General features: G+C 37.8%; 1 protein-coding gene across 1 annotated transcript; it reads left to right on the top strand.

The window, feature by feature from the left end:
• Positions 1–3,162: 3,162 nt before the first annotated feature.
• On the top strand, positions 3,163–6,687 carry LOC311097877 (uncharacterized protein; the record flags this gene model as incomplete). The annotated part of the gene is made up of 6 exons (XM_084137829.1): positions 3,163–4,126; positions 4,404–4,500; positions 4,964–5,065; positions 5,227–5,402; positions 5,895–5,996; positions 6,462–6,687. Exons 1-6 carry the CDS (start codon positions 3,228–3,230, stop codon positions 6,685–6,687), a joined length of 1,602 nt encoding a protein of 533 aa, XP_083993955.1. The 5' UTR covers positions 3,163–3,227.
• Positions 6,688–25,847: the final 19,160 nt, after the last annotated feature.

The raw sequence follows: 25,847 nt of genomic DNA, 5'->3' as shown, positions 1-25,847 counted from the left end.
AATCATACTAAAACATGATAAATCATGGTATACTATAGTAAATCATAGTAAACTATGGTAAATCGTGGTAAATCATGGTAAACTATGGTAAATCATGCTAGAATCATGGTAAATCATACTTGAACATGGTAAATCATGGTATACTATAGTAAATCATGGTAAACTATAGTAAATCGTGGTAAATCATGGTAAACTGGTAAATCATGGTAAACTATGCTAAATCATGCTAGAATCAGTAAATCATACTTGAACATGGTAAATCATGGTATACTATAGTAAATCATGGTAAACTATAGTAAATCGTGGTAAATCGTGGTAAACTATGTTAAATCATGGTAAACTATGGTAAATCATGCTAGAATCAGTAAATCATACTTGAACATGGTAAATCATGGTAAACTATAGTAAATCATGGTAAACTATGGTAAATCGTGGTAAATCATGGTAAACTATGGTAAATCATGGTAAACTATGGAAAAGCATGGTAAACTATGGTAAATCATGCTAGAATCAGTAAATCATACTTGAACATGGTAAATCATGGTATACTATAGTAAATCATGGTAAACTATGGTAAATCGTGGTAAATCATGGTAAACTATGGCAAATCATGCTAGAATCATAGTAAATCATACTTGAACATGGTAAATCATGGTATACTATAGTAAATCTGGTAAACTATGGTAAATTGTGGTAAATCATGGTAAACTATGGTAAATCATGGTAAACCATGCTAGCAATGTGGTAAAACAAGCTAGCATCATGCTAGCTACATGCTAATCATGCTAACATGATGCTAGCATGATGCTAATAATGCTAGCATGATGCTAGCAACATGCTAATAATGCTAGCATGATACTAGCTACATGCTAATCATGCTAGCTTCTTGCTACAAACATGCTAGCAAACATGCTATTCATGTTAGCATCTTGTTAAAAAATGCTAGCATCATGCTAACAACATGCTAATCATGCTAGCTACATTCACGTTAGCTTTTCCTAAAAACATGCTAGCATGATGCTAACAACATGCTAATCATATTAGCATCATGCTAGCAACATGTTAGCATTATGTTAGTCACATGCTTATAATGCTAGCATGATGATCATTTTGTTATAATCTTGCTAAAAACTAGCTAAACGCACTTAAGCAACCGAGTGGCGAGTTTTGCCACTGCAAGCACCACTTCACATTTTCTTCAGGAAATGTACATTCTAGTTATTATTCTTTTTCTGACCCAAAAAATTCTGACTCTAACTCCTCCTAGAGCTTTAACTCTACAAACTCCAAACTCGGGTCAGACCTTCATACTGTTCTGACTTAGTGTGCTATATCTTTTCAGACTGATTTGAGTTATGGTTTTCTTAAAAATTAATATTAAAAATCATAAAACTCCCATAGACTTTCATTGACCAAAGGTCCATGACTGTTTGAACTGTTTAATGTAAACTGCTAGAAGCCATTGATACTCAATTAAGCTTTAAGCTATCTATGTTCTTTCTAATAACTTTATCTATCTATCTATCTATCTATCTATCTATCTATCTATCTATCTATCTATCTATCTATCTATCTATCTATCTATCTATCTATCTATCTTCAAACCTTTTCTATCTATCTATCTATCTATCTATCTATCTATCTATCTATCTATCTATCTATCTATCTATCTATCTATCTATCTATCTACAAACCTTATCTATCTATCTATCTATCTATCTATCTATCTATCTATCTATCTATCTATCTATCTATCTATCTATCTATCTATCTATCTATCTATCAACCTTATCTATCTATCTATCTATCTATCTATCTATCTATCTATCTTCAAACTTTATCTATCTATCTATCTATCTATCTATCTATCTATCTATCTATCTATCTATCTATCTATCTATCTATCTATCTATCTATCTATCTATTTTCAAACCTTATCTATATATCTATCTATCTATCTATCTATCTATCTATCTATCTATCTATCTATCTATCTATCTATCTATCTATCTATCTATCTATCTATCTATCTATCTATCTATCTATCTCAAACTAATCTTTCTTTCTTTTTACAGTAACTGATCAATCTTTCTTTCTTTTTTTAACTAATCTATCTTTCTTTCTTTCTTTCTTTCTTTCTTTCTTTCTTTTTAACTAATCTATCTATCTATCTATCTATCTATCTATCTATCTATCTATCTATCTATCTATCTATCTATCTATCTATCTATCTATCTATCTTCAAACCCTATCTATCTATCTATCTATCTATCTATCTATCTATCTATCTATCTATCTATCTATCTATCTATCTATCTATCTATCTATCTATCTATCTATCTATCTATCTATCTATCTATCTATCTATCTATCTTTCTTTCTTTCTTTCTTTCTTTCTTTCTTCCTTCCAACTTTGTTTCTTTCTTTGTAATCCACAAGTCCTTCCTTTCTTTCTTTCTTTCTTTCTTTCTTTCTTTCTTTCTTTCTTTCTTTCTTTCTTTCTTTCTTTCCTTCCAACTATCAGTCTTTCTTTCTTTCTTTCTTTCTTTCTTTCTTTCTTTCTTTCTTCCGACTTTCTTTCTTTCTAATCCACAATTCATTCATTCTTTCATTCTTTCTTTCTTTCTAACTAATCTTTCTTTCTTTCTAACTAATCTTTCTTTCTTTCTAACTAATCTTTCTTTCTTTCTTTCTTTCTTTCTTTCTTTTTCTTTCTTTCTAATCCACAATTCATTCATTCTTTCATTCTTTCTTTCTTTCTAACTAATCTTTCTTTCTTTCTAATCCACAATTATTTCTTTCTTTCTTTCTTACTAATCTTTCTTTCATTCTTTCTTTCTTTCTAACTAATCTTTCTTTTAATCTATCTTTCTAACTAATCTTTCTTTTAATCTATCTTTCTAACTAATCTTTCTTTCTAACTAATCTATCTTTTTCTTTCTAACTAATATTTTTTCTTTCTTTATAACTAATTTATCAATCAAAATTTAAACTACTTTAAACTTCAAACTACTTCAAACTCCTAACTACTTTTATTTCTTTCAAACTATCTGGTCCGGCTTTCTCAAGCCAACTTAAAGTTTGTCTCAAACTTTTTTTCTAGTTATTATTAGACTATGTTAGTTAAATATTCAAAATATTTATCAGGACCGATCAGTTTGATGCTTAGCCTGTGTTTCTCCAAAAATCTATATGTTCAAGTATAGTGTCTTTTCTAATTTCAGAATATGGCGACACATTGGGTGAATGGTGTTAAAAAACGGTTGAAGAAGCCACATGACTCCAGGGTCCACCAAGATGTTGTTATTATTAGGGGGGATGCCAAAGAGTTCATGGAGGGTTACATCAAAGAAGTGCAGGAGAAGGAGCATTGCTACTTCAGACCCCCAGTCTGCCGCCGGCAGGACTATTATTACTATGGCTGTGACCGTGGGAATCACGCTGCAGGCAAAAGTAATGGAGAAGCCACACAAACTCGGGCCAATTCTTGCAAGGCATACATCTCTTTCAAAGTCATCACAGATGCCGGAATATCAGGTGCCATAATCCAAAAGATGCTACAGCACACTGGCCATGACGAGGCTAATTCTAAAGAGAAAAACCGCATCCACCCAGACCTGCATTCCCTCATTGAAATATGGCTTCAACAGGGTTGTTCTACTTCTGAGATCTTAATAAAAAGCTATGATTGGGCTCAACAAAATGGGCATGTGGACAAAAAAGACCGCCGGTTTTACTTGACCCTTAATGACATTCGGCTTTTAAAGAAAAACCTCAGAGGTGTGGGTGACAGTGATTCTGTCAGTGTGGACCATTTGGTTTCCATGGAACTCAGAGACAACATCTGTTTTTATCAGCCACTTCACAATGAACAACCATTCATTTTAGTTGTACAAACACCATTTCAAAAACAACTTTTGGAAGAGAACCCTCATCCAATGGTTTTCATGGATGCTTCATACAAAGGCATAACAGCCTACGGGTATGCATTTTATGCACTGTTATTGATAAACAAAACTGGAAGAGGCATGCCATTTGCCTATTTTATCCTGAGCAAGGAAACTACTGCAACAGTAAGCCTCTGCCTACAGAAGCTTCAATTGAGTAACCCAAGCTTCTATCCAAGGTCAGTCAAATGTTAGCATAATTTGTTATACTGTATTTATTCTTTTCTTTGTAATTGGAACAACAGGAAATATGCATGTTTGACTTTGAATCTGAAAATACTACTGCACTGAGCTACAGCTTTTGAATTTTGGATCTCACTAGGTTCTTAACTCTCTATTCTAAATTTTCTTGATATTATGTTTACACTGTATACAATACACTCTGTCTAATGTATGCTTTTGGGTGTGGTGCAACTTTTTCCTCTCTTTTCTTTTCTTTCTTTTTCAATGTTACAGGTCAGTGATGATGGACCGTGACTTGAGAGTGCTTAATGCTATTAAAAGCGTTTTCCCAAATGCAAAACTTCTCCTTTGTTGGTTCCATGTGCTTCAGGTAAGTCGATGAATATACAGTATCCCTGTTTGTGACATTTAAATCTACAATGTTGTGCAGTTGACATTGACAAACTAACAGGAAAGGTCAACTGAGCAGGTACAAAGTACTATTCTAGAGATCTTTGGCAAAGTGTTCTGTTTTCAACAGTGTTCTTTAAAAATGTGGTGGGTGTGTAAACAAGTGTAATCTTTAACTGTACTGTATATTTAAGGGCAATCAACTAGTGGTCTGCAATGTAATTGCAGGTGGTTGTGACATAAATACTTACAGTTTGCAGTATATGCCTATTTAAAATCCTGAATTCTACTTGCATGAAACATGAAAATTTGGGATATATACAGTTACATTGCAGTACAATAACATAAACTCCCTTTTGGCCAAGCAATGGAAACTAACTGCCACGTGACAGGGTGAAATAACATACCCTAATGTGCATCTGAAGCAATTTATGCTGTTATAGGCTGTTAACCGGTGGCTTGTGAAAACAGATGGAGGTCACCTGACACCTGAACAAAGAAATGTGGTCATTCATGCCATGGCATCAATGAAAGCATGCCTGACGGTACTATATTTTCTTACATTCATAACCCCAGTGCAACTAAGTGGTCCTGACCAAATTATGCATTCTGTAGTGTACATAATAGTGAGTTTACAATTATTTATGCTTTTTTCTTTTTAATGTTTGTATATAAGCATCTCAGATTAAAAATGTTTTCCACTAAGGAGGAAGAGTTTCTCAATGTATCTGCCAAGAAATGCAGTGAGATCGACACCTTTTTGGATAGTCCCCATGTAACAACTTATCTGAAGACAAATTGGTTTACTTATGCGGAGCTGTGGGTAAACTTTGGCAGAATGTTCTATCACTGTAGCAGTGAGACAAACAACAAGGCTGAAAGGTATTTTACTTACATTTGCCAATAATATTTCAAATAATTTATTTTCATATTGGGATCGGAGTATTTGCTTAAAACATCAAGGTGTTGCTAACATCATGTTCCTAAAATTATGCATGCAAATATAGTGCCAGTCTCTACTAGCTTTTCTCAAAATGGCATGGGCCTACCTAATACCACATATTGAACACTGACTTACTATGCACTGAACGTTTTACCTCACCTCGTGGCCAGACTATTGGGAGGCAAAGTTTACCATGAGCTGAAAAACCCATATTCCCCAAATCAGCAGTTAATGCAGCTCTTTAGGTTGAATGAGCGAGGTTTCACTAAAGTCAGAAAAAATATGTAGGAATCAGTGTTTTACACTGATAGTTTATTTTGTATTGCTATTCAATTATTTTCTCCCAATTTGATAGGAAGCCAATGGTATGGTGGGTGTCAGATTTGTAATTGTCAAGCTTTTCACGTTTTTCATGCCTTTCTGTCTTAAAGATTCTTCCTTACGTTGAAATACCAGTTTCTGCGAGGCCAGGCAAACCGAAGAGTCGACCAACTTCTGCTTTTGCTATGTGGAGATGTAGAAAAGTATTACAGGTTAGTAATCTCTCTAACAGGGAATGTGGATTTTGCCTAATGGCTATTTCAGCCTGTTATAGAATAAAATAAAATGAGACGCAGCTACTTTCATGAAGCTTGCCACCCTCTCACAGTCTTAACAGTGAATTAAATTTTTTATGGAGCTGTTGCAATAAAAAACAAGCACCATGGCAATGACTACACAATGAAACTTGCATTTAGCTAAAATCTATCCAACAATAAGGGCCAATATACAGTATGGTTATGAGTTTATGGTATTGCATAACAAGTTATTGGCCATACAATCAGAATATGCAAAATGTGTGCCATAAAAAGTTTGTGATGGTGCCCTTACCTCTGTTGCAGCTAGCTAGGGCACACTCTCACACACTGGTGTCCTGTCGCTCCCCACTGTCCTATCTGAGGCAAAGGCTACTATTTTACTGTAATTCCAAATTTGTGTCTTGTTTTTCATTACTGCAGCTACATGGATGGCCTCAGCGAAGCAGGACGACTGACATTATCCAGCTCTGCTGCTCACCAGGCTGCTGCGCTGCTATTTAAAAATGGTGTGGGCAAAGATTTGGACATAGAAGCAGTCTACCGTCACAGTCAACCAACACAGCCTACAAAGTTAACTTGTTACACTTCACGTGTGAATGCACCAATTTCCGGATGGGAAACATATGCAAACATCTTCTTTTGGTGAAGATGGAGGTAGGCAGGAGAGGTATTGACATTGAAAAAATGCGGAATAACAAAGCGCTAGAAATCATCAGCCTCCGTCTCTATCAGCAGACTGAAGATGAAATAACCATCTTCAATAGTGATGGGACTATGAGTATTGTGAATAGGAAAACTCCGACTTTGTGCACATGCATTGCTAATAGTTTTGGAGAAAGATGTGTTTGCATACATGTCACACATGTCCTCAAGCCTCAAGACATTCTCACAGACAACAAAGAAAATGCACAAGTGTCTGAAGCCACCCATGGGAATCCTCCCATACAGTCCATGTTATCAGACCTTCTAGAGTGGAGCAAGTCCGAAGTAGGGCTGACTTCTAATAGTCGAGGATTCGACGATTCGATTCGGAGAGGTCTGATTCGACTATGAACCTCATAGTCGAATACATGGGCGTCAGTTTGGTTTGAAATGTGCTGGGGACAGAGACGCATTCGCATTTTCAGAAGGGCTGGGTACAAAAAAATATTTTCCGCTTTCGCGCAGGTCATGTTTTGAAAGACGATGTCCTGTAGCTTACTAATGTAAATAAATTAAAATGTATTCAAAAATCTGCTTCACATTTTCAGCAGGGCTGCGGAGCGGCTGTGGGTTGACTCCACACGGTTCTCATGGGCTTTATATATAGGCTAAGTCCTAACGTGAAAAAAGCTTTACGTGGTTTAATGTACCTAAACAATGATTACCAAATTTCCCTCTCATATTGCTCCTCATAACCACTGAAAATGGTAAAAAAAATCGAACCCAGAGTCCAATTATTATGGACGTTATCTGATATTAAGCGTTTCTGCTTCACATTTTCAGCAGGGCAGCGGAGCGGCTGTGAGTTGACTCCTAAACAACGATCACCAAATTTCTCTCTCATATTGCTCCTCATGTTTATGAAATGTTATGATATATGTGTGATATGTTTTGTTCATCTGGCTTTAAATGAATAAAAGGTATTTGTTACACACCATGTTTTTCTTTTAGTTTTTTTTTTAGCTCTTTTGTTTGAAATGGAAAAAATCTAGCTGCTATCTAAAAAAAAAAAAAAGAAAAAAAAAAGGTTCGACTATCAGTCGACTACGGCAAAATCTAACGAATCAGATTCGACTATGAAAATCCTTAGTCGAAAACAGCCCTAGTCCGAAGTATTTGAACATACCCCTGAACTGTACAATACCATCCAAAGAGCACACAAGCTGGCTTTTGGAAAATTCACTGCTGTGTCCAGAAAAAGTACCCCTTTACATGGTTACCGTAAAAAAATTAAAAAAGCTAGACTGCAGAGAGCAGTAGTTGAGAACTTTAAAAACAAAAGAAGAGCAAGAAGAACTTAATTCTGTTATTCTGGAGGTGCCATTGTTTGCATGTGAAAGCGCCCGTCTTGATTGGTTGATGAATTTTCTTGGTAGTTGATAAGGTAAATAAAATACTATAATTAAATCAAAGTTTTATGAAGTTTTGGGAAATATATAGACTTCTTACATTAATGGCAGAAGCAATAGTAGTGTTTTACCAATATGAAATGTAAATTATACCAGCAGAGTGGTGAAGTACACAGGTCCCGTAATTCAGTAAAAGTATTGATCCCCAAGAAAAATGTACTCACAATTACAAATAAAGAAAATTGCTTTATAACTTTGATGCTTTGATACATTCTCAGTCCAAAACCAAGACTTTCCATTCATTCTTATGGTTTAACTTAACATGTATTTGGCAAATTATGTTTTCACCCTTGTGTTGTCTTCTCGTCAACCTTGAGAAAAAACAAAAAACAAAACACTTTATTCAACGTTTGACGCCATTTTTTCACAGTTTGTTTTTGCTTTTTCCAACGTTTTAAATTAATTATTTCTTTTACACATTTTCAGTGCTTATTTCTACGTCCCATATTTTCTGATATAAAACAAAAATTGAAAACGGGTCAATTTCACCCGAAGTCAACACAAGGGTTAAATCACATCTATATTGTGCAAAGTGGTTTACTCAGTAAACCATAAAGACTATTCCTTTGTCAAGGCTACCCATAAATGCTGATACCACTTTAAAATTAACATGCTTTATTTACTTCTGGAGGCAGTGGAGGTTCTCTGCCTCGACCAGGCACGCATCAATTAAAGAAAACGCACCCTTCAACATTTCTGGCCCAAGGCCATGCGTAGCGAGGTTGTAATAGGACCAGTTGGCCTCCATCGCGGTCTTTATCCTTGTTAGTGTCTGCCTGCAAAAGTGTTAAAAACAGATGTTATTGACATAAAGAACAGTGGTAGAGGTGATGTAATACAATAATGCATATGTAGATCTAAGCCTTTTTAATCTTGCATACTGGCATTGGTAACAACAGATCAATGAACCTGCAGTGTTGGGCCTTGACGATGGCCTCAAGATGTTGGTCCTCCTCCAGGCAAGCCTGGCCAATTTTTTGAATTGGTAGGTATTTAAAACCCATGTAATTTACATCCTCTGCAAGGGCCAGACATTCTTCTACAAATACACAGTGCAAGAGAGTACAAAACTGTCAAACTAAGAATGGAGTATAGACTGTTAAGGACAGAAACGAGATTCAGTCATTCCAAAAAAGTTCTGATCAACATGTGAAAGTGCCTTGATGATGCCATTTGATGAGTCCGCCTAGTTGATAAGATCTATGAACATTTCATAATTACAGCCTAATGTTACTTGGGGAAGAGGTAAGTCCTGTTAATTCAAGACCTCTCAGTAATACAAAGGCAAGGTGGATTCTTTCTGAGCCTACTTATCCCAGAATCTTCATCTTCTATTAAGTGGGCTAACATCTTACAGAGACATAAGACACGATAACGAGATAGCTTCTATAAACAAAAGATGTTTACCCAACCTCCTATCTCACTGTTTTCTGCAACCAAAAACATATAGATCAGAGTTAATAATCTATGTGCATCCGTGTTGGTGGCAACTTCTAAGTGAATAGGTCAATGATGCAATAATCATAATAAATAATAAAACTTGTAAAACAAGATTTGAAAATTAAAAAATATTTTTGCTATTTGTCTTATTCATTCTTATGATTTGACATCACAGTGAGGTTGCAATTTCACCCCAATTGCATGCCATACTGCTGTAAAGTGTAAGATGGTGGTATTGGAAAAGCCTAATATTTCCTGAGGTGGTACTCAAGTTAAAAAAAAATTAAAATCACTGCCCAATGTCATGCAGAATAGTTATTTCTGGCAATGTGTTTGTATTGTTCGTAACGAGAACAAATTTCAATGCCTTCACATCCTGCCAAAATAGTGCAAAATTACCAAAATCTTAATGGTAACAAAGATTTCCACCTAGCCAGACTATTAAGAAAAGATTCTTATACCAGCTGTGTGAAGTGATGGGTGGTTCACTGCCCTTAAACTCTTGCACATCATGTTCTTAACCTCTAGACCTCAGTTACCTTCACACAACTTGCTGACACTTGTTGACAGCCTGATTCGTGGTCCTGGCTCCACCTGTGAGTCGTGCAACTTGGCCATGAGCGCCTCTTTTTGGCTCTTGCCTTTCCTTAAGTAGGCCACCAGAGCATTGGGCGAATAGCCCTCTGGTGGCCCACACCTTCTAACCAGTTCCTCCCTAGTCACTTTATATCTGCAATATCAGTGGAGATTTTAAGCAGGCATATAGAGTTAAAACAATCTTCTACCTTGTAGAAATGTTGGTAGGTAACACTTTAGGTACAGGAGAACACATATATGACACCTTAAAAAGGGTTTTAAATAACTTATTCCTAACAGCTTCTTAAGACATGACTCAGTATTACTGACTTTGGCCCAGTATATCTAGGTGGAAGCTGGGGACTTTTAAAGATTTATTCCACAGCAAAGGTGCTGCAAGTAGGAATTTTGTGCCATGTTGAGCCATGTAAGCATGATGAGCCATGTAAGAGGCTGTTATGAGCTTTTGTAAAGGCTTAGGAATATGATATGCACCTGTCCTTACAGCAAGAGTTTACCTAAATTTGGGAAATTAGTAATTGTCTGTAGAGAAACAGATTTCTGTTTAAAAATTCCTTCTGTGTACCTACTTCATTTCATACAGTGAGTGTGACCTCGCGCAATCACAGTTCCGGACTTTGAAAACATACCGAGCCAAACGCGTTCCTCCCTTGTACACAGAAACATTTTTCGATTGTCTACGTTCGTTGGTACCTCCCAAGAAGGTAATTTCTCAGGGCCAGATATAACTGCAGAGCAAATTTAAATTTAAATATAATAGCGTGCAACACCGAGGGTTATACCCAGTCTAATATAATCGTGCAATGTGTAGACCTGTGCACAGTTATTGTTTGGAACTATTAATTGCTTAGGAAGAATTATGTAAATGTATGAAATATTGATGGTAATGACATACAAAGTTACCTTTTGGCCTTGGTCCCGTCAGGTAACCGGAGAACACTCTCCACTTCGAATAATACTGTAGAAGTGAAAAAATATTGTTTTTATTTTATTGTCAACTCATTTCATGGCCAAAACTATGCTGACCATAAATACAGTATCTTCCTACCTTGTTCACCCTCTGTGGACTCAGATTCCTGTGCAAGGCCACTGTAAGAACTGATTTTCCTGTTAAAACAAAATACTGCAATAAAGCAGTAAAATGCACCCTGGACAGAAGATAGCAAAGACAGAGCACAGGACATCGCCTGTCCAAACTGTCCTTCTTCCTTATCTCTGCATCCCCCTCTCCCTCCTCTTCTCCCTCCCCCTCTCCCTCCTCAAGGCACTGAAAGTACATTAAGAATGTCTATATATCACATATGATGTATCTTGTGAATATGTTGGTTTTCCTTTTCATGTTTGGTGTCATTTTAAAGGGCACAGTGCGATTGGTAAAATGGTCTTAATTTCATTGCAGTCATTGGTTTAATGAAAAAGATTGGGAACTTGGAGAATCCTGTATCTCCTTTCTGGCTGATATCTCTTTACATCTCCTGAAACCAGGTGCTACCCCCCTGGGGTACATGGATTGGCCCAAACAACTCTAAACAACATTTGTTTAACCCCCTTCTGTTCTGATCTGGTATTTAAGGTGAGGGAATAGAGAAACCTTTGGGAATCTTTTACCAGGAGAATCTCCCACACAGTAATGCATGTCAGTATTTTCCTGTTGGAAAGCCCTGACACATTACTGTGTGTCTCTGTCAGGAAAACATTACTTACTTTTAGAGTCATCTTTGAGTAAATGATGTCATATATTTTTTGAATTGGCTTTTAATAATTTACTTCTGTAATTGGCATGATATATTTTTACCTGACAAATAAATGATAACCTTGATTTATTCTGAATTCTTCTGAAATCATTATTTCCAGTAGATTAATGTGTAGTCTGGTGTTTCCGCAAAACTTTGTCCAGAATAGATCAAACTGGAGGCACTTTGAATGGACCATGGGGCACATCTTAGGAAAACCTCCTGATTTCTGACTGTTCCCTGACTTAGCATGTTGTACGCTGCAAATATTATAAAAAATTACGCCTATGGGTCTGTAGTGCGCGACTGCATAGGGTAAAATACTTGCACTGCACCCTCTGACTATTTCAAGACTGGCTAGTTTGTGATCGTGAGCGCGCAGTCGCGACGTGACGTCTCAAAGCGACACTAGGTCCGTAATGAACGAATAATTGAAAGTATGGGATAATCAGAATTATCAAAGATCTAAATTAATTCATAATCAATGTTTATGATTATTTTCTAATCAGAAATACAATCTAAATTTGATTATCATTTGAAATTGGAGTCAGATTACGCATAGAGCTAAAGTAATACTAAAACTAAGTTCCAATAAATTAAGTGAACTTCACTGGAGCGCTGAAAAGGCATACACGCTTTAAACCTTCGCCAGGCCGTTGGATTCCGTCGTTGGGCCAATGGATGGTCCTTACAAAGTGGTGACCCCGACGTGATTCTCCAGGTTGCGAGTGTCTTTTCAGTGCAATATTGGGACTTGCAACAAATAAGAGAAGTAAGATGTCCTTCTCTTTCTTCAGCCGTTTGGTAAGTCAATTCTCTTTTGCCTTTTAGAAGTGTTGAGGGTACATTCAGACGCACCTCATATAGACACATTTGTAGAATGGGTCGGCATACCCAGTTAGACCGGAGAACGCAAAATCCGGTGGGGCTTGAGAATTAGATAAAACCACATATCAGGGACATGATAGCGGCAGTGTAGATGAGAAAAGATATCCCTTGCTTTAACTTTAAATACCTCCTTGTTTGTCTATGCAACAAGTGATGAAACCTAAATTGGAATAACATCATGCAAATTTTATTCTGGTACTCAACAGAGGGTTGAAAACTAAAAACTTAAACTCTGAGGTAAATAATGTCGTTACATTTAATTATTTGCTTTGCTGCAACAACATTGCAATAATGGAAATAAGAAAATGGTCACGCTAACTTGTGAACAAATCTTGTGAATTGATGAGCTAAAAGATAGAAGATAGCTACAAGTAAAACTGTCTCACTTGAATCCTTTGTGTGTGAAGTGTAAAGTTGGACAAAACAGTGCAATGCAATTAGAATATTTCAAAAGAAATGATCTGAGAAATTGATCTCAGTCCTAGAGAACAGCTGCTATGCAGAAGTCCTAGAGGCTGAAATTTGGAAAAATACGCTAAATTTTAAAACTGATGCATATAATGACAATTATTGTGTTACTAAGAGGCTTGTAACCAGGCCTGATAGTTTCAGAGGACATGCACAGCTTGTCCTTATCTGATGAGATAATTTAGTCAAAGACCAATATGAATTACATCAAAGTAATCATTGTTCTTTGAAAATCTTTTAATAGTGTCAAAAAGTTCATGACTGATGTCCCATATATGGGTTAAACAACACCATTTAAGGCTCAGTCTTATAAAACATAGCTTATAATCAGAATTTGCAATCACTGCATTCTTGTATGTTTTCGAGGTCTCAAAAGAGACTGACAAAAGCAACAAACCATAAAACAATCTCGGCGCCCTCCATGAGACCTGTTTGTCCAACCTTTCATTCATATTCAAAGAAGATTCTTAAAAGAATGCAACTGATAACATCTCAGTCTAAAACAAGGTAATTGTGACCAATTCTAAATTGTAGTCACAAAAATCTTTAAATTGAGCAATGATTTGACCCATGTTTCTCAATGCCTGCAGTCCATTGAATGTTCACAGCATCAAAGCAGCTGTAACTGGTTTCCAGTTTGGTTGTTGCTGTGTACACAATGCTCATGCCAGCACAGCTGGAGCTGCAGGGCCAAACACCTTCTAAAAGATCAGTGAGAAGATAACAAGTCAGTTTGGACAAATTACTCAGTAAAAAACCCTGAGACCAGTAAATGAAATTGGTTTGATTTATACAATTTTATAAAATATAATTTATATTATGACCAGGTTGTAATATATATTATATTGTAATGGCCAAGAATGGCTTTAATCTCGTGATGATTCAGCATTGGGTTAGAAGAGGAAAGGATGTTTAATGAGAATGAAAAGAATCAGAATGTAGAAAGATGGTACGTGTTTGTAGGGAACAAGAGGAACACTACTAGTGTTGGGAGGAAGGAGATAATAGATGGTTAGAGAAAGTATTGGATAAGAAAGGAAACTGAAAGGAAGAATGAATCAGAAAGAATTTCTTTACCTTCTATTTGTGCAAGAATCTTTAATGAGAGAAATTACAATGCTCAGTATATACCAACTAAAATGATCAACCTGATTGCCATGTCTTAAATATCCATCCAAATCCACAGGATGATTTAATTTTGATCTAATAGATCTTTAACCCAGTAACAAGGGGAGGTACAAATTTTAATTTTCTCTTGCAACAAAACCACAAACAAAGTGGTGCAAGTGTTAAAAAACTCCTCTCTGGGAGCTTCAGCTTACATGGAATCTGATCAGGGAAGGTATTTTACTGGACATGTACAGTTGTGTGAAATGTAAACATCAGGCAGAAAATCTAAAGTCTTTATAGACCACAGAGATCCAAATGGTCAAGAGTTGAATAACACCATAAATTCCAAAGGCTAAAACAAACAAGCACAGCACCACACCTGGTGATCTAATTGCTCTAAACACAGATCTGGCTAGTGTAAATAAACAGCATCATGCAAAGAGATTTCCCTGGCAGACCTGAGGGTCCTAATGCTCATAACACAGCAGACTGTATGAGTTTAACTGCAATAGCAGTCAGATCTGACCATCATCACTGTTTAATCGACCTTTTCTTTGCAAACACATGATCATGATAATGATACATGTCTTTGTAAACAAAAACAAATTTTCTTCTAATGGCGTAAAATCTTAACAGATCAAAGCCATCAGTAACAACTGTCTGGCTAAGGCAATCAAATAAATATTGAGATCGACCATCTATCTTAATGCAATTTGTATAAAGGGTCAAGATTAAACTGTGTTTTCCTCTCTAGGTCTATTTCCTTACAGGCTGACAAATGACTTTCTTCAGAACCAGATTCCACAAGGGTCTGGTTCTGCCTGCCTTAAGCAGGACACACAGCTTTACATGTAGGAGATGGGGGTGGAAAAACTTCAAGGGGCCGCTCACACCTCATAACACTACAGAAGCAGCTCCTGTATGTGGCCTCCCGGTGTAGCACCGGAACTAAATTATGCAACACAAATTATGGTAGGATAAAACACCACCCATCTCCTATACACAAACATACACAATACACACCATCACTATACGACAATCTTAGAACGTCTCTACCTGGCATAGATCATAAGACTATCCAGGCCAAAATTATTCACATCATGCAATACATCATTCACCTTCATACATATAGGACAAGGGAAATTATCTTAATAATTTCATTTCAGCATTACAGTCTTGTCAACTTCCTGTATGTAAATACTGTGCTGTGCATAGGACATGCATGGCTGTGGTCACACATCAATTGATTTAAACCCACATAAAACATCTAATTGAGACCCATTAATACAACTGGTCTTTGGACAAAATATTTATTATGTCCAGTCGTTGGCAATTGTTGAAAACCAGGAGGGCCCCCTAGTCTCCAACAAATGACTAATGACAATATCAAAACAGCTAAATCTAAAATGCAGGCATTTCTATCTGTCAACTAAACGATTCCCAGTCAGACCAGCATTATTGAGTGTGACCTAGCCTGTACATCAAATGCAGAGGATAATTACAAAGATAAACCAGAGAATTTAAATCTCTGTTTCTATACATTTCATTTTCTAATTGAATCTATTAAAACCTTAGGTTTCATTAATGATTTGCACTTATAACAACTAATGTAGACAATTTTATAATTATGAAATTGTGTATTTCCATGTTTAATTATGTGATATACTCTAATGATGCATACTGCTAAATATACTAGTTATGGTGACTTTCTGTTACCCTTCCTTGATTATCCAGACCAAGTCTAAATTCCACTACCAGATCACTGCGGTAGTGAAGAATTTGGTGATCAAATTACACCTGTTCATTAAATATATGATTCTGAAAAAGAGACCATATTTACCACTCGCACCTTTGTCTTTTGGGTTTCACATTTTTGAGTACATCATGTTTTGTTATCTGTGTTCTTGTGTTTATCCAATAACTTTTTCATCATCTTACAATAACCACAAATACATCAGTGTTCAATTATTGCATGGTCATTCAGAAGTTGTTCAGGTGTCTCACACACAATGGAGCGTCATCAGTAAATGATTCCTTCAACAATGGAGTTCTGATCTACCCGGCAAATGAAACCTTCTGCTTGAAGGTGACCGAGGATTTCTCAAAGGGTCAGTTAAAACATCCTAGGGAGGACAAAGATGTTTCCGCAAAGCGTTATAATGACACTTTCCAATGAAAGTGTCATTATAACAAGTCTCACTTTCTGATTATGCTGACCAACGCAAACAGACTTGATACAATGAGATCATTCTACAGACTGAATACCAACGCAGCCAAGTGCAGGTGGAAGCAAACCCGGCCAAGAGGGTCATGTGACACCCAGTCCAGCTGCTGCAGCATCGACGCATTCTGCCATGCTTTCATTTTAATGTTCAACCTGTCTTAATGCTGTTATTTCAGGTGACGACTGGATTCCTGCACCAATCGACTAACACTGCAAACCACAGTGGTCAGCCCTATGAACACTGAAAATGTGGAAACAGGAAAATGTCCAAAAAATGTCCCCTTTGGCCTGATCTAAATCTGTCCCAAGGGGCCAGGGGCCGTCTGTAAGAACTGATTTTCCTGTTAAAACAAAATACTGCAATAAAGCAGTAAAATGCACCCTGGACAGAAGATAGCAAAGACAGAGCACAGGACATCGCCTGTCCAAACTGTCCTTCTTCCTTATCTCTGCATCCCCCTCTCCCTCCTCTTCTCCCTCCCCCTCTCCCTCCTCAAGGCACTGAAAGTACATTAAGAATGTCTATATATCACATATGATGTATCTTGTGAATATGTTGGTTTTCCTTTTCATGTTTGGTGTCATTTTAAAGGGCACAGTGCGATTGGTAAAATGGTCTTAATTTCATTGCAGTCATTGGTTTAATGAAAAAGATTGGGAACTTGGAGAATCCTGTATCTCCTTTCTGGCTGATATCTCTTTACATCTCCTGAAACCAGGTGCTACCCCCCTGGGGTACATGGATTGGCCCAAACAACTCTAAACAACATTTGTTTAACCCCCTTCTGTTCTGATCTGGTATTTAAGGTGAGGGAATAGAGAAACCTTTGGGAATCTTTTACCAGGAGAATCTCCCACACAGTAATGCATGTCAGTATTTTCCTGTTGGAAAGCCCTGACACATTACTGTGTGTCTCTGTCAGGAAAACATTACTTACTTTTAGAGTCATCTTTGAGTAAATGATGTCATATATTTTTTGAATTGGCTTTTAATAATTTACTTCTGTAATTGGCATGATATATTTTTACCTGACAAATAAATGATAACCTTGATTTATTCTGAATTCTTCTGAAATCATTATTTCCAGTAGATTAATGTGTAGTCTGGTGTTTCCGCAAAACTTTGTCCAGAATAGATCAAACTGGAGGCACTTTGAATGGACCATGGGGCACATCTTAGGAAAACCTCCTGATTTCTGACTGTTCCCTGACTTAGCATGTTGTACGCTGCAAATATTATAAAAAATTACGCCTATGGGTCTGTAGTGCGCGACTGCATAGGGTAAAATACTTGCACTGCACCCTCTGACTATTTCAGGACTGGCTAGTTTGTGATCGTGAGCGCGCAGTCGCGACGTGACGTCTCAAAGCGACACTAGGTCCGTAATGAACGAATAATTGAAAGTATGGGATAATCAGAATTATCAAAGATCTAAATTAATTCATAATCAATGTTTATGATTATTTTCTAATCAGAAATACAATCTAAATTTGATTATCATTTGAAATTGGAGTCAGATTACGCATAGAGCTAAAGTAATACTAAAACTAAGTTCCAATAAATTAAGTGAACTTCACTGGAGCGCTGAAAAGGCATACACGCTTTAAACCTTCGCCAGGCCGTTGGATTCCGTCGTTGGGCCAATGGATGGTCCTTACACCACCATCTACTATATATAAAGAAGAACTCCGGTGAATTTTAAATTTTTTTTGTAAATTTGGAGTGCTGTCAATACAGAGAACAACTACAAAAACCGGTGTTGCCTACACCATGTTATCCTCTTTTTAAAATTTGCACCCTGTTGACTTCAATAGGGCAAGTCTTAAACCTGATTTTACCCTCTTAACCCTCTGATGGTTTACGGGGTCTTTTGGGACCCCAAATGACTTTTACTCAAATTAAAAAATTTTTTCCCTTTGTCCAAATGGTATGAAACCTTCTACGGCTCTCAACACTTTCTAGATCTACAAAAAAAAAAAAAAATTGGAATGATATCTGTTTTTATGTTAGCGTGACAAAAATTGTGACACTCGTGGTCTTCGGGGTCTCTGGAGACCCCGCAATCAAAATAGACAAAATTCATCATCAAAATCAGAAACAACGCAGAACACATCGACAGAAATGGCACAAATAAAGTGGCACACTTCCACCAATGCAAAAAACATCCACAATGCTAAATTATATTGCTCACAACACGCGTGTACACACACACACACACACACACACACACACATATAGAGGAATACATTTTTGAGACTATAAAAACTGTTCTCTTATCATTTGTAAAATAAAATCATCCAAAATGCAGTACCACCACAAAAATAAATTGGTGACACTGACACATTGAAAATGTGCACACACACACACACACACACACACACACACACACACACACACACACACACACACACACATTTGTAAGGCTATAATTTGTCAAATAAAATCATCCAAAATGCAGAACCAACACAAATATAAAGTGGTGACACTGACACCGACAATGTGTACTCACACACTCTCTCTCTCACACACACACACACACACACAGGAACATTTGTAAGGCTATAATTTGTCAAATAAAATTATCCAAAATGCAGTACCACCACAAAAATAAATTGGTGACACTGACACATTGAAAATGTAAACACATACACGCATACACACACACAGGAACATTTGTAATGCTATAATTTGTCAAATAAAATCATCCAAAATGCAGAACCACTACAAATATAAAGTGGTGTGGTGACACTGGCACATCGACAATGTGTACTCAGACACTCTCTCTCTCTCTTTATCTCTCAGACACACACACACACACACACACACACACAATTGTGTGTGTCTAGAATCTAGAATTAGATTAAAAATAAATGATTGAAATAAATGATAAAATCTTAAGACTCCAACCATTTTGTTCAGGTTTGGTTCTAATCATAATGTAACATTATTGAAAAACTGGGTTTTTTTGGTACAAAAAAATGCTAAACTTTGACAAAAATATTTTATTTTTGTTATAATTGTGATTTTATAATATTTAGATATGAATCCAACTGAATCCAACTTGTGAAAAGATATCTTTCAGGTAGTCTAATAGCAAATAGCATATACTGGAGCTCTATAGCCATCTAGTGGTTAAAATTATTATTTTTTATTTTAAAACTGCATTTTCCAAAAAATGGGCAAAAATGTTACATTAAACCATTTTAAATTATCCATGTTATCCCCATGAATGAAAGTTAGAAATCTGGGTCTTTTATAAAGTGAATTTTACATCAAATGCTGTTTTTTTGTAAAAAAGGCTATTTAAATATTTATTTATTTATTTATTTATAGAAATTTAAAAAATATCATAAATTCTCCAAAAACTGCACAAATGTTGAGTAAAAACATTAACAAACAGAATAAAATTACATTTGTAAAAAAAAAAAACTATTATCTTGTTACAAAATTAAATGTTATTGTCTGGGGGTCTCTAGAGACCCCAAAAAACTCAAGTGTAGACATAAATAAAGACCATCAGAGGGTTAACATCCTTGATGTGTCATTACAAGTGCACAGCCAATGTGAGTGATTCCTTCAGAGTGAACACGGGTTGAATCTGACTGCAGTAGATGTGAAAGATATGAATAAAAGTGAAGTTAATTCAGCCAGCGCTCATACCTGTATTTCGATTGTCGAGTTCACGCACGTGATCATAGGTAACTAAACCTATGCGCATGAACTCGACAATCGACTACTATGGCCTTCGACCGAAAACAGGATGTAAATACAGGTATGAGCGCTGGCTGAATTAACTTCACTTTTATTCATATCTTTCACATCTACTGCAGTCAGATTCACCCGTGTTCACTCTGAAGGAATCACTCACATGACCTGTGCACTTGTAATGACATCTCAAGGATGTTAAGAGGGTAAAAGCAGGTTTAAAACTTGCCCCATTGAAGTCAACAGGGTGCAAATTTTAAAAAGAGGATAACACGGTGTAGGCAACACCGATTTTTGTTGTTGTTCTCTGTATTGACAATACTCCAAATTTACAAAAAAATGAGCTCAATGTTAAAATTGACCGGAGTTCTCCTTTAAGACCAATCAGAGAACAGCATTCAGGGAACAAACTGTTTCAAAAGAAAGATCTCTGTACTTTCCTAACAGCAAAGTTAATACATCAAAGACACAATTGCTTACTGAAAAGATCCCTACATGTATGTTGTGAGTGAGTGACTCGAATGCTGACCATAAATACAGTATCTTCCTACCTTGTTCACCCTCTGTACAGCAAAGTTAATACATCAAAGACAATTGCTTACTGAAAAGATCCCTACATGTATGTTGTTAGTGACTCGAATGCTGATCACCATCTACTGTATTTAAGACTGTGTCTGTCTGTGTGTGTGTGTGTGTGTGTGTGTGTGTGTGTGTGTGTGTGTGTGTGTGTGTGTGTGTGTGTGTGTGTGTGTGTGTGTACCTAAGCTAATCAAGAGCAGAACCAGTCTTGGAACAACATTGGTACAAATTTACTTAACATTAACAATTATACTAGGTTTGGTTGTAGCTTGTCTACATACATCAGCCCTACTTACCAAACAGACTTGCCTAGAATCTCAATACACCTAAAATTAGTCCCAGTCTGTGGCTGTTCTTACCTGTATTTTTAGACTTGGCGATTTTTCCCTAGAAAAGAGAAAAAAACATTGAGTTAAGTATACAATGTGTTGAGAAACAGTATGTATATTTTGATCATTAACCCTTGCCTTTTTTCTTCTTAGAGTCTTCGTATCTAAAAGAAATGAACATGTTTCTTAATGTCATTTTAATGTTATTATAATGTTTCAAAAACCAAATAATAATCATGAAAATAATGATTCATTCTGCATGCTTATTTCAATGTGCGTAGAACCAAGACAGTGTATTCACCTCATCCTTCTAAGAAAGATCGTAAATAAATAGCATCTGATTTTGAACATAAACTTAATGTCGTATTTTATGCTTGAAATGATGTAGTAACAATGTACTCCGAAGTATGACATCCTCCGAATTTACAAGTTAAAGCTACCACTCCAAATCATCAGTAAGTTAAACTTAATGCGGGCAGCTACAGGTAGCCAGCAGAGCTCAATAAGGAGATCCCATACCGTACATATGTCTACTACTTACCAAGGGAGTTGAACAACAAAGTCCCAAGTCTCTCACGCTCTTGAGCGATAGGGAGGCATTGGAGGTGCCCTTGTTGTCCCTGGAGGATCATTTCTGCAAACTAAAAGAGCAACAGAAAGTCTATTTTAATGAAATAATGTAACTTATAATAAATGTGAACAACAAATTGTGGTAAAAAAAAAAATTGGACTATATTACAAGAGAAGATTATGGTGCTCATTTAATAATTATATGATCATGACTCCTGTATCGTGTGCTGAAGGTAGCACTGTGTGCATGTCAAAAATCTATTAATATTTGATCTGAAACTTTCATTCAAAATTGCTCTAAAGTGAAAACTAAAAATATTTATATTTTCAAAAGAAAACAGAAACATTATGCAGAAAACGACCAAACTGTACCATTAGTGAGAACACCCCACATGACAAAGAGTCGTTTTGTAAGTCATGGTCCCTCTTCATCATCTTCCAGGGCCCTTGGCAGCCTCTGCTAGCAGCAAATAAGCTGAAAGATTAGAGAAAATAATTGTGAAGGAGATCTCTGCAGAATTTTCATTATCTCATTTTATAGAGCAATACAAAAACCTTGTACCTCCAATTTTCAATTATTTGGAAGCAATGCTGTGGTTGCTCCCCCAAGGAGTCGATGTAGGTAATAGTTCCCTCTTTCAAGTTGCAATGCTATACAAAAGATGGGAAAACATATGAGAAAGGTTTGAAGGAGAATTTCAACCAATCTGTGTTGAAAATGATTGAAATTCTTTTAAAATGTGAAGCACTAACAACACAAATGAGAATGACACAACAGCAACAATAATGACTAGTGTGATGCTATTTAGCGAATAATAGTCTCTGCATAACCTAACAGCAACCTACAAAGAGGGTCCAGTGGCACTCTCCCAGCAAGTAGGGCCCGAAGATGGCACTGGCTCCTTTAAGAATGTTTTTCTGACAGGAAAAGAAGAAAACATTCATGAACAAACATAAATAAACTTGACACCTAATGTGTTCAGCAGCACTGAACAATAACTTTAAACATTTACATAACTCTTACTTTTAAGAAATAAGTACTCCTGGCCCTGGAGCTGCCCTCCAAAATGAGGCGCATAGCCTGACTATTAATTGCCTCTGTCCCAGGCTGGCTCTAAGCGAGGGAGAGAAATGGTTTAAGTCATTAAATCATGTTAAATCTATATTTGAATAGTATGCATGTATGTGAGTGAGTGAGTGAGTGAGTGAGTGAGTGAGTTTTGTAAAATAAGGCATCCATTACCTGGGGAAGTAATACATAAAAAAATATTTTTATATATATATATATATATATATATATATATATATATATATATATATATAAACTGCAATAAATCACAATAGAGTCAAGGTGAAGGGGAAGAGGATAATTTTCTTAAAGAAATAGAAAATTACCTCATCTGGAAGTTCAAATGGGCCTAAAAGGGCCTCCAAACTACCCAGAAAGATGTTGAAAGGCCCAATTGTCCCAAGGACATCTTCACTATGAAGTCCTTGGGACTTCAGTGTTTCTAAGTCTGCATGGGTGAAGAAAATAAAAGTCCCAAAATAAGTCACCTTACTTAGGCTAACAGGCACAAATGTAATCCAATCAACTATTACATGTAGCATACAAAACTACTTTAAAGTAGTGTTGGCAATTAGGCGAATTAGTTTTTTTCCCCCGATTTTTTATAATCTTTGGCGACTAAAATTCACATTTATCGACTAGCGACTTTTTTGCCGACTTCTGAATGTGTTGGTTTCACACGTTGTTCCCTTTCAAGGGAACTCCCGTTGCGTCGAGAATGACGCTATGGGGGAACGCTTTGCGTGATGACGTCTTGAAGCACATGTAAAATCAGTCCAATGGTGTGGCGGAACGTCAGAGGCGGGTGACGTCACGTACCAGGAAGCTATAAAAGCCGGCCCGAAACAGAAAACGAAAGCTTTCTGAGTCTTCAGTCGCGCTCTGTGTTGAAATCTGTCCTTGTTATTTGGTGTTGTCTGTCTATATATATATATATATTTATTCAGATATGGCGAGCAAGCAGCAGTATCGAGTGTGTGTCCATCCCTGCCCGCGTTATTTAACGGGAGGTGACACACACACTCTTTGTGTTGTTTGTTTGGGAGAGGAGCATGCCCAGTCAGCACTCGAGGGTGGTGACTGTGTGCATTGCTGTGCGCTTCCATTGCGGACGCTCCGATCCCGGTTGGCTCGGTTCAATCCCGACCACGTTCCCCAGGGCTCGGGTCCCGCCGCGGCTGAGGCTCGGCGGCGATCTCAGACCTGGGGTTCGCAAATGGATCTGTCAGTGGATGTTGAGACGGGCTCTGCCTTATCTCAGCCTCTTACTGACAGATCCAGTGCCTCTCATCAGGGTGTGGAAGCACGCGCTGCGGTTTCTTCCCCCCCGATAGAGGCACCAGTACTACAACTATCCAGCTCTGAGGAGTTGGATGTTGTCAGTATTGAAGCTGAGTCTGAGGATTCGCCACCTCAGTCTCATGCATTTGAAGAGCTGCTTGATGTAGTTACTAGAGCAGTTGACAGACTTTCTATTGAGTGGCCAGAGGATAGGCAGGACGTTCGTTCGAAAAGCAAACTCGACGAACGCTTCCTGCCATCTCGTGCACAGCCTCAGCGCAGGAGTCTTCCGTTTTTCCCCGATCTCCACACCGAGGTGTCGAGATCGTGGGGAAAACCAATGTCATACAGAGTATACACACCACAAACATCCCATTACTCTTCCATCTATAAATATAAAGAGCATGGTTATGGGGAGATGCCGAAGGTGGAGGAGACGTTGGCGAACTATCTCTCTCCAGCAACGGCATCTTCCTTGAAGACTCCTACACTCCCCACTAAACCAGTAAAGTTTACATCTTCCCTGATTCATAAATCGTATGCAGCCGCTGGTCAAGCTGCAGCGTGTCTGCATACGATGTCCCTTATGCAGGCTTATCAGGCAGAATTACTGGGTGATTTAGAGGAGGGCGGGGGTATTGGTCCTGACACAGTAGCCGAACTGCGTAGAGCCACAGATTTGTCTCTCAGGGCCACCAAGGAGACCGCTAAATCAGTCGGGCGGTCTATGGCAGCCCTGGTGGCCACTGAGAGGCATCTGTGGCTCAATCTGAGTGACATCAAAGATAGAGAAAAACATGTTCTTTTAGATGCGCCGGTTTCTACTGTTGGGCTATTTGGAGATGCAGTGAACAGTGCGGTAGCTAAATCGCAAGAAGCTTCAAAACAGGCTGCTGCACTCCAGAAACTTCTCCCCCGCCGTTCTTTCATTGAGGCTGCTGAGCGGGAGCAGCCTCACTCCTCTAAAAAGAGCGCTGATCATCGTGCCACTCAAAAGCAGAGTGTGTCCTCCCGTGCTCCCCCACAAAAATCTCGGGGACACGGAGGGCGCGCTCAAACCCAGCAGTCTTCGAGGGGTAGAGCGGATCTGCGGACCGTTATTACTGCCAAGAAGGCTGCTGGGAAGAAATCCTGACGTCCGAGGGCTCAGGACTAATGAGGGTAGTCCCCCCCGAAGCAGAGCGGTTAACACCTCTTTTTACGGTGCCCGTCTCTCTTCGGTACCCTCAGGGGACCGTTCTGCCAACCCTGCCGCCTCAGGTGTTACAGGGCGCAGCGGTCTCCGGCGAGCACATATCTCAAGGACCACCCGGAAACGTAGTGGCCTCGGGATGCCCGCCCCCTCCGAGGAGGGTGTTAGAGCAGTCTGTTCGGTCGTTCCCTGCCGGTGCGCCGTTACAGGGCGACGAATTGACTACTCGACAACAACAAAATCCAGAAACCAGTCTCGAGAGGCTGGTACCTCTAGTAGAATCTTTGACAGCGTGGAAGCTACTGTCAAATGTTTCTCGTTGGGTCCTGCAGACCGTAGAAAAAGGGTATCAGATACAATTCAAGAAACGCCCACCTCGGTTTATGGGGGTCCTGCCCACAGTGGTGGGCCCCGAGCAGGTTCTGGTTATGGAACAGGAAGTAAACACTCTGTTAGAGAAAGGGGCCATAGAATATGTACCTCCCTCCGACAGGGAAGCCGGGTTTTAC

This window comes from Abramis brama (assembly GCF_963993115.1).
Source record: "Abramis brama genome assembly, chromosome: 1".
Lineage (NCBI taxonomy): Eukaryota > Metazoa > Chordata > Actinopteri > Cypriniformes > Leuciscidae > Abramis > Abramis brama.
The sequence above is the reverse complement of the archived record's forward strand: the minus strand, read 5'-3'. Positions and strand labels throughout refer to the sequence as shown.